Source organism: Limulus polyphemus, unplaced genomic scaffold, assembly GCF_000517525.1.
Source record: "Limulus polyphemus unplaced genomic scaffold, Limulus_polyphemus-2.1.2 Scaffold2521, whole genome shotgun sequence".
Taxonomy (NCBI): Eukaryota; Metazoa; Arthropoda; class Merostomata; order Xiphosura; family Limulidae; genus Limulus; species Limulus polyphemus.
Window position 1 is genome coordinate 117,280 of NW_013668131.1, and position 10,760 is coordinate 128,039.

At 29.5% G+C, this 10,760-nt stretch overlaps 1 protein-coding gene across 4 annotated transcripts in view; it reads right to left on the reverse strand.

Moving 5' to 3' along the window:
* The window catches only part of LOC106467186 (WD repeat-containing protein 26-like), an 85,662-nt gene that overhangs the window by 66,057 nt on the left and 8,845 nt on the right, over nucleotides 1-10,760 (reverse strand). For all 4 annotated transcript variants that reach the window (XR_002612374.1, XR_002612373.1, XM_022395314.1 and 1 more), the window contains exons 2-3: nucleotides 6,632-6,731; nucleotides 4,303-4,359 (exon numbers count right to left, since the gene is read on the reverse strand). Coding sequence is in view for 2 of the 4 variants with exons in the window: in XM_022395314.1 (XP_022251022.1) it covers nucleotides 4,303-4,359; nucleotides 6,632-6,731 (157 nt within the window). In the remaining 2 variants the exon portion in view is untranslated. The remainder of the gene's footprint in view (nucleotides 1-4,302; nucleotides 4,360-6,631; nucleotides 6,732-10,760) is intronic.

The following is a 10,760-nucleotide window of genomic DNA, read 5'->3' on the forward strand; positions in this document are numbered from 1 at the left end:
ACAAATTCCCCTAACTCTCAAATTTTTCTGGATTTCTAACTATGCAACAAAAGCCTTTACAAATTCATCCAAGCTGGTTGTTAACTTTCCCATGAGAACGAACCTAGTAATGTGAGTAAAATTAAGGATATTCTCTTCAGAACACATTATACAATACATCATTTGATAGATGAAAACCTTGACTTTCTATTGGTTATAAGTAATATATAATGAAATGTAAAAGAGAACTATCAACAAATTGTGAAAGAGAGGATGCGACAGGTGGGTGTGGCAGGAGGGGCTGATTTTCTATTCGATAGCTCTGTAACCAAACAAAATTGTAGGCTATAAAAATTATGGTTTGTTTGAATAATAATGATTATATAGAATATTTTATGTTGAATTTCATACTTTTTTTGAGGGGTGGTGGATAAAATATGGATGATGACATGCTAAGAGAAAATGTATCATGTGGGTCACACTAGTGGAAATTCAGGATTTTTTAAAATATTGCCTTTTAGAATTATGAACTTAAAACTTGTATACTATTAAAATATGGATTATTAGCTATGATTTTATAGTATTCTAATTGACATAGCATAAACAAAAATTAGTTTAATAAAATTTTGAATGTGAGACGCTAAAACCTTCAGTCATGCGCAGTAAAGGATACCCAGGGTGATAGGGTTAATTTGCAGGTCTAGATGCATATTTTTTACACATGATAATACATGTTATTTGAATATATCTATATTTAACACCATGTGCATTGCAAGAATAAAGTGCATGCATGACATTTTATATAGTTACATTGAAATTTAATTAAACAACTATATTATCAATGCACATCCATAAACTTGACATTGAAACATAGTTTATAATTCAGATTTTAGATATCATCTACATTGTAATATCTTAATTTCAAAATGAATTATTATAAAAAAAATTCTCAATCTTCACTCTTCCTTATCACATTACATCTGAGCTTCAATTTCACACTTTCCAAATATTCTTACATTCAAAATAGGGTGTTAAAACATACAAACAGTTAAAAACACAAACTACACCTACTTACAGGCCAAAATATAAAATGTGAATCTTCTATCTTCTCAAATTACTGAGATATAAATATTTGTGAAACTCACCAGTGAAGCTCCTCCAATCTTGTCATAGCTCTGAATGAATTTATCTATACCATCTGTTCTTATATTACAGGCATGTTTATAACCAATAGATAGAGCAATATTCTGGCTAATAATTTTGTTAGTGTTATTTCCCTTTAATATACAGTTGTACTTGTGCATAAAATGGCTTATTTGTAATTGTTTTTAGTTCAGCTTCAACCAGTTAACAGAATTTTTTTTAACATATTTAGAGTTTAGATTGAAAGCCAGTTAAATTATAGTAGTTTTTGGACATTGTAATCTAATGCAATAAAACCATAAAATTAAATACAACATGAAAAAGGTCAACAGTTGAAATCTTGAAAAAACTATTACTTCAACAAAATGATCCATTCAATGAAAAAAAGGGTGTTCCTCATTTTATTTCATATTTATCAACTTTTAATTTCACTGTACACTGATGATTTTACTAAAGCGTAGAGAAAACAACAGATTCATGCATTCATTTAGGAGGTTCAAGAGGTTATGTAAATGAAGTATGAAAACTGTATGAAGAGCAAATGTTATTTTATTCCTAACATGAAAATCACTTTTCACTCACACTAGTCTGACTGACTCAGTAAAGATTCAGACATTCACAGACAAATCTGTAGTATAAATATTTTATTAAACATTAAGATTTTTTTGTATACAACAGGCTTTTAATGTTTACTAAAGGTTTGTCAAATTTCATGATGATACATTTAGTATATTAAGAATCATAGTAAACATTATTATATATATAACTTTACAGAAATAAGGCCTGTCCATGGTGTTAGATATGCAAGATTGTTTAGTGTAAGAGTTATTATTTAGTTTATTTAATGATTTAATACTTAATGATTAATTAGTTTTCATAACAAGTGTGTTAAAAGTAATTATTTTAAGGGCAATAGTTATGACAAGTTTTGTTACGTAACTTGATAAGAGTTGTACGTTGTGTGTGCAGCTCAACTGTTGTAATTTTACATCATGTTACTCAAACTTTCTGTATTTTTCTCATTGCCTTAACTCTTTCAACATGGATTCATTCAATCTGACTGACCACGTGACTTCTTTCTACTCACTTAACCCTATTGCCACACGTATCCTGTACTGCGCAAGACACAAGGATTTTGTGTCTTACATTCCAAATTTTATTAAACTACTTTTTGTTTATGTTATACCAATTACTATAACATAAAATCATAGCTAATAATCCATATTTTAATAGTATATAAGTTTTAAGTTCTTAATTCTATAAGACAATATTTTAAAAAATCCTAAATTTCCCCTAGTGTGACACATGTGACACATTTTCTCTAAGTATCTTCTCTATTTTTTCCACCATCCCTCCAGTAATTACGAAATTAAACATAAGTTACTCAGACAAACCATAATTTTTATAGTCTTCAATTCTGTTTTGTTACAGAGCTATCAAATATAAAATCAGAACCCTCTGCCACATCCTCTCTTTCAGGATTTGTTAATAGTTCTCTTTTACGTTTAGTTATATATTACCTAAAGCCAATAGAAAGTTAAGGTTATCATCTATAAAATGACGTATTATATTACATTGTGTTCAAAACACTGAATAGTCAGTTTCACTTATAATACAACTTTGGTTCCCAATGGCTAGCTTGGATGAATTTGTAATGGCTCTTGTTGCATAGTTAGAAAGCCAGAAAAGTGTGATTGTTAGAGGAAATTATCTGCTTTTTGCATGTTACTATTCTATGTTCTTTGGTGCATAATTTAATTAAACACAAATTATGTATTACACTACTGCCATTAGTATAAAAAAGTAGGGTTAAGTGTCATTAATAGTTGACAGAAAAGAACACTTGGGTAAGTACTTTATTTCTTGTTTTTCATGTTTATTCTTTATATATATTATTTAAAATGTAAAAATAGGGATCTCCTTAGGTTAGTTAAGGTAAAATAAATAATAATAATATAATAAAAGTATTTCACGAGGCATGAATGCGAGCAGCTCGGAGTAGCTCATGGATAAGGTAATTCAATAGTGTAACATGAGCTGCATGTTTCGCACAGTTCAAAGGGCAATAAACCAATAAATTTTATTATAAATAGATGTATACTGTTACAGTTTAAAGTTACTTAGGATAAACAAATGTAATTTTAATGTTAGATTTGAAGTCATTCTAGAAAGAAAAAAGGGTAGTTTAGATTTATTTAGATTTTTTTTTTTGGTGGTTATGAGGTCAGTCAAATTGACCAACCACATATAGAGTCAGGGTAGAGAAAATAACAAATGAAATATAAAGTTTTAATGAAAACAAACATTTGAAATGTACTTAGGAGGTTTTAGAGATTACACAAATGAAATTTGAGATTTTTTAAATAAAGAAGAGTATTTTTAACTTTAACATGAAAATCACCATGCACACAGACTATTCAAAACAAATACTCAATACATTCAAGGGCAAATATTTTTCAAAGTTTATTAAAAATACTTCACTAAAAATTCTTTTTGTATGTGAAAGACTTACTGAAAGACTGCCAAATTTTGTGAAGATATACATAATATATTAAAAGTTAGTATCAAATCTACAAAGACTTTGAACGAGTACAAAGAGGTCATGTGGTCAGTCAAATTGACCAAGCCCGTGTTGAGAGAGTTTAAGAGATAGGAAGTGATTGTTCTGTAATGTAGCCTGTATGAACAATAACAAATTTATTAAATTAATAATCAGCTCGATTACCCATATTCTATCAAAGTTCTCACAAACTTGCTCAGTTTTATGGTATTTTTTAGTTATTTTTTTATATTTAAACATGTACACACACACACACACACACACATGAAAAAAAAAGTGTTGCTGACATGAGAATATTTCATTGTCCATAATATCTGTTCCAGATTAGTCTTCTGAGAAGTATTCATACCAAATTATTATTAGAAAATATATATATATAAAAGAACAACATTAACATATTTTGTCATCTTAGTTTATACACCGATTTTTGAAATGCTATGGAAAACACAGTCTGATGTCAGCTAAAAATGTGCAAAAAAAATATTTTTAAGTTATCAAAAAAACTAACAAAAATTACATTAGAACTCAATAACTCTCAAAAATAAATAAATAATAGTTAGTGTACAGTGATTTATGTTTTTTATAGATATATAAAAAAAGAGGATAATAAAAACACTCACCACAAGAGCATGGGGAGTTTCTAGTAATGACTTTAACTCACTGAGGTCTATTTCTGCCTGAAAAAAAATTTTAAATTTTAAAAACACTAATATACTTTTTGGTATCATAAAAATTACATTTAGCTCAATAAATAAGAGATAATAGTGTATCTAGATGAAATAGAATTTAATGCATTGAAACAATCCTATTTACATGTTAACTAGTATCAAGTGGCATTATGGTTGTAAAAAAAAACTATAACATAAATGAAAAAGAATAAATAGTTACCAAAAACCGAAAACATAAATTTGTCTCTAGTTCCTCTATTTTAATGTAGTTTTAAAGGTTGATTTTGCCTACAGGTCCAAATAAAGTGAAATGCTAAACTCTGTTCACAATAATGCAGTGCTTCCCAAATAGTGTGTCATGACACAGCAATGTCACACCTGAGCTCTAAGTGTGCTACAAAAATACCTAATTCTCTCTAACAAAACAATAAACAATTACAATAAAATAGAATAACAGTATCAATGTCATGCCATTTTATTTACCAAGATTTTCTTTCTAGATGTTTTTGTATGTGGCTTTATTCTCACTTTGCTATGAATGCTACAATTAGTGGAATGCTGCATTGTTTTTGTTGTTCCAGGTGTGTCTAGGGGAGATAATTTGGGAAACACGAGTTATATATGAAACACAGTGAAATATGAATTGCCAAAAACTTCACTCAATACTGGATGCAAATATGAATAATCAGGGTTTTTACCAATGATTTGGAGCCAAGGGTCTTCACATTGAAAAAATTATATAGGGAATTTTCAAAATTGCTTAATGACATACCTTGTGTGTCAAGCTTAACAATGGAGAACAGAAAATGATATTCATTAAACCATACAAAATGCTTTGCAAATCTATATGAATAAAAAGGTATTTCATTCTAGTTTCATAAATATGGGTTGCCAAATATCTTTAACATTTAGAAGGCAAGAGAGGAGCTTATCCCACTGAGGAGTAAAATCATCCTTATCTCACCCATAGAAATTTTTCATGACCCAATTTTTAATTCTGTACAATTTCATACATAAACAAAATATATATATACTGCTTTTTATACAATTTAATGTTGAAAATGCTTTGCAGATGAATCAATTGTGCATTCTCTTCTGTATGAGGTACAATTCTGTAAAGCTCACAAAAACTTTCAGTTCCAACTGTCTCAGCAGTCAACATGAACTTCTCTTCAATATATATTGGACATTACATTACTGTACCAAACTTTTTGTGATGTTTAATTATCTTGCAAGTATTACTATAAATAAGAAAAAACACAAATGTTTAATGAAAAGTTCATAGATGCCAGTTAACTTTTTGAGGGGCACAACAGTATACTGGCATCCTAGAATTCATCAAGTATTATTCATAAACTGTAACTAGGAAGAAAGAAAGTTTAAATTTGGAAATGTAGAAATTAACATATTAAAATCAAAAATTACTTTCAGCTCCTAAATAGGTCTGGTTAAAATTTCATAATTCCTGAAATTTTGAAACCATGTAACAATAAATGTTCATATCTAATACAACTTTTATATAATATACAATAAAACTAAACTAATCAGGAAATTACAGGGTTATCAGTTATTACATTTTTTTGGTTAGGTTATCTATAAACCATTAATTTTTTGATTTTTGACATATGTCTAACAAGTTTCAGGCACTCCCATGGACTGCTATTTTATGATAAATATCAAAGTACAATATTACGAAGTCATTAAGACATTTATAATATGTACAACTACCTGCATGGTGAGTGCTTCATCACATTAAGGTATGTTAATAGCTACATAATATATATATATATATATATATATAGTGAATGGCAAATAGGAACTACTAGTACAGTCAATGTGATATATACAAATAATTTTGTTAACTGAAGCTATTTTATTTTACACTTAGTATTTCAGCACAAATTAAATCATGTAATCCAAACTGAAGCAATATAAATAAGCTCATGATATATATATATGAACAAATATAAAACACAAGATTAAGAGTTTATTTTTATAACTAGTTATAAAATATCAAGACATTAGTATAATATAAATATACAATTAGTTTACTATTTGATTTTCTATGTAGCTTTAAAAAGATTCTAATGGTTCTGAAATTATCAATTTTTTAATTAAAAAATTGAAAATAATAACTATTTTTACAAATATAAGTTACATAAAGAAATAATAACATAGAAAGCTTTGTATAAAAATATCTTTCAATTTAGAAATAAAAATTAGAGCCTAAAAAGAAACTAACATATAAACAATGGGAAACTGGGTATAAAGTTTTAAATACCTTAAACCATTCCCCATTCATAACATGTGTCTGAAACTTTGCTGCAGCTGGATGGTCAAGACGACATCCCGATTCTTGAATTAACTGTTCAGTTGTACGACTGATAAAGGAAAATTAAACAATACAAGCATACTATAGATTTTTTTAACACCATAACCTATTATTTTCATACTTTTCAATTAATATACATGTTTGATAATGTGAGATCAAGATAAACAAGCATATTTCAATACCAATAATTACAATTTAAAAAGGAAATGCTTCTATGAAGAAGAACATTGAGAACATAAAATTTTATAAACAAACATAAAACTTGGTTAACTTTGGTTATGTTTAACTTGCACACTCACTGATAGTTGTTATATTATTGTAGAACAGTAAAAACACACTATAAACAATTTACTTCTAATTTATTCTTGTGAATTATTCAGCAAGGTAAGCTGTTTAAAAATACCAAAAAATGAATTTGAAGTCCCAGTCTATTCACAAGAATAAATTAGTAGCATTAGTGATGTATAGTTTTGACATTCCTGTACAAATGTAGGATTACTATGTGAATAAAAGACATTTCAAAATACTATACATATAATAAATACTCCACCACCAATTTGCTCTTGTACACAGCTACTGATGAGGTGTGGAATGCCCAAAAAACCAGTAAATCAAATGATAGATGAGGCTTCACATTTAATTTTTTAGTATGAAAATATACTTGTAACCATATTGTTAAGTACAAGTATTCAACAAATATGGTGCACATTATAAAAGATCTGTATGGTATTTTTTATTCATAATAAAACAAAAATATATGAATATTATAACAACACCAGAATAGTATTCAACAAATATTAACAAAAAAAGCTACAGGAAATTTATGAAGTAGTATTAACATATTTTAAAAAATAGGCTTAACAAACCTCATACATACTGTTTACACAATATTCATAGATTTATGGTAGTAATAAGTATGAGGGATTAGGAATTTATTATCATAATTTTTTTATTTTCTTTAACTAATCCAATTTTGTGGTTCACATGAAAAGCAAATAACTGAAAGGCCTGAAATATTGTAATAATTCTCTTTTCCCCTACTTTGAGTTCACAAAGTGCCCACAATTACAATAAATGACATTTTATGGAGTTATGGTCCTATTACTGAATTTTCACAAAAACCATTAGCTTTTAATGTTCAAGACTTTTGACTACAATTTTACTTATCAACATACTATATTAACCAACCCTTGAGAGGTGCTAGAGACCTTTGGATAAAATTCTGAACACAATCTACTGTAAATGTGGATCAAGAAAAGTTACTCTTGTAAAAAAACATCTCAAATTATCTTTCCTAAAAATGTTGATATATGAAATAAAAAACACAAAACTTTTAACTAGTTTTCTATAAATAATGACTATTGAGCAGTATACTCCTAACATAGTAACTAAGAGATGCAAAACCAAGTTATCCATTGTGTAAATTTCCAATCATACATATTTAATATAATCCTTATTGTGATATGAATTAGATAAACGTTCAAAACAAATTGTCAAATAAAAAACGTTTATTCCCACAATATAGAATTATATAACTCATGAAATGTTCCAGGTCTCAAGCCCTACTTGAGATGGTATCTTAGTGTTAATATTTCACAATACAAAACTATGAATACACAGTGGGCAGTTATGAGTAACTTCAGCAAAACCAAAAAAGTATGACCTCCATCCTTCAGTTCCAAGAAAACAAAACAACCAATATCAACAAGAAAACCTTCCTTAAAAACTTAAAAGTTTAAAAACTTTGCAGGTGGAGGATATGAAACAATATAAAATTTTCTGTGTTTTATATATAGAGTTGAATAACCAAAAAATCATAAATTACTATATCAATACCATAGAATTCCACTATACTTTATCAAGCTTACTAGCTAAGTTACATTTCAGTCTAAAAGTATATGAAATTTCGAGCAGAGTAAAGACACAACCCACCTCCTTGAATTCTTGATTTGAAAGAAAGAAATGGCATCCTAGGAATTTAAAATGGCTAAGAAAGCTACTAGGGGGACATTCTAAGTTTTTGATTGGTTATTCATATCATATATATAAGTAAGTGTATATAAGAGAGCATTTCCAAAAATGAAAAGAGGTTGGCTGTGTGTCGCTGTGTTTGATTTACTAAATGAGCAATATCTTAGCAAAAAGAAGATATAAAAGATTCTTATTTTATATTCTAGCTTGTCAATATCGGTAATTTTAGTTCCTAATTCATACAAAACTATAGAGTTAGTATTTTGACATCATAAATATCTAATTTGAACCAGTGCTACTTTCAGCCTACCACATGAGACACAAAAATAATAATTTTAATATTTACTTTTAAATTAAGAAACTGAGTTATGTATAACACTAAAATTTGAATTATAATCTACAGTTTGATATCAAACTTATTGACATAAATTTATGAAATAGTAGTTCAATAAAATTTAGAATGTAAGTCAACAAATGCAATGACATGACCTTTCATCCATGACCCATCTGGAAAGGCTTAACTGAATCTTGCATTCAAATTATTGTGCAGCAACCCTCCACCAACAGTAGTGCCACACACTCATGACTCCCTCTATGCTATTTTACCCAACTATCACTTCGAATTTAGGCAGTAACGTATACACCATTTAATAATGGTGAGGAAGGGTGGGAAGTAAGTACTTTTCAAAAATACATTTTTAGTGTAAGAAAATTATAACTTCTGACAAAGTACCTGACTTCTACTCATACACATAGCTAGAATCCCACACTAAATAGGTGAAGGGACTGGTGCAAGAGAGAAAGTAGAAGCATCCTTTGAAAGCATCCAAAGGACACCCTAATGAGGGAACCCTCTGATAATAAGATTATAAATGGGAGATTGCACCACATCTGTACCAGGTATACTCTGCAGAGCCACTGAAAATTTAAGGATCAAGAGGCCACTTCTTGGGAGAAAGTGTGTCAGGACTGGAAAGACAAAAGCACACAAAACACGACATGCCAGGAGACATATGTCAAAATCTACTGTTGACCATAAAGGGAACAAGATAGAATGTCCCCTTAGCATATGATATAAGCCACCACTGACAAATAGTCAGAAGGGAACATGATTAGTCAAATCTAGCCAAGAGGAAAAAAGTTAGCCAAATCCCATTGGACTTCCGGAACTGCCAGGGTATTAACATGGTAAGACCTTTCATCTGTAGACAATTGTTCTAAAGCCTCCTGCTGATTGACCCATGCCCCCCAACTTTGGAGATGAGCATCAGGGAAAAAAAACAAATATGTATAAGGGAAAGGAAGTGGTAAACCCAAAAATGTGGGGGATACATTTAACCACCAATGCATATAGTCAAAGAGGGAAGGGGGAAAGTTACAAGAAGAATCCAAGAGAACCCTAGAAAGAGATCATGGGTTATTCAGCATCTCCTGAAGAGATCACAAATGTGCCAGACCCAAAGGGAGAAGTGCTACCATAGAAGCCACATCACTCAATGCAATAGAACCTCGCTAGCAGTAAGTATATCTCCTAATAAAGAGACAAAAATACACTAAAGGAAACAATGTCTGGAGAAGAATGGGAAATTAAACTGAGGTAGGCCTAGCAGATTCTGCAGTGGAGGCCTGGGAAGACAAGCCATAATCAAATGGAGGAAAACTGACAAAGTCTAGGTCATCCTGAATGGGTTTGGCAGTTGTAGGAAGAAGTCGAGGAATAGTGGGAGAAGGTAGGATGGACACCAGCCTTAGGGGATCTCACAAATTAAATTAATTGTAAGAAGTATAAAAATAAAGAATTACAAAAATTTAACAGTCATTATATTGTAACTTTAAGTAAGTGTGTAGGGAAATAAACATATATATTAGATGTTATGTGCTGAAGAAAAGTTATTTAACCTAATTATGGATCTATCTGTAAGATGAACTACAGGTAAACTGAAAATAACAAAGACACATGTTAAGCCTAATTTAACTGTGCAGGACAAAATATATCACTAAGCTCTAATTTAAAAACCTTAACCTAACAATAAGTATTGTTGCGTCATCGAGATCACGTGACAGTTCTCACGCCCTCTTGTTTCTAGAACTATCCCGTATCTTGGCG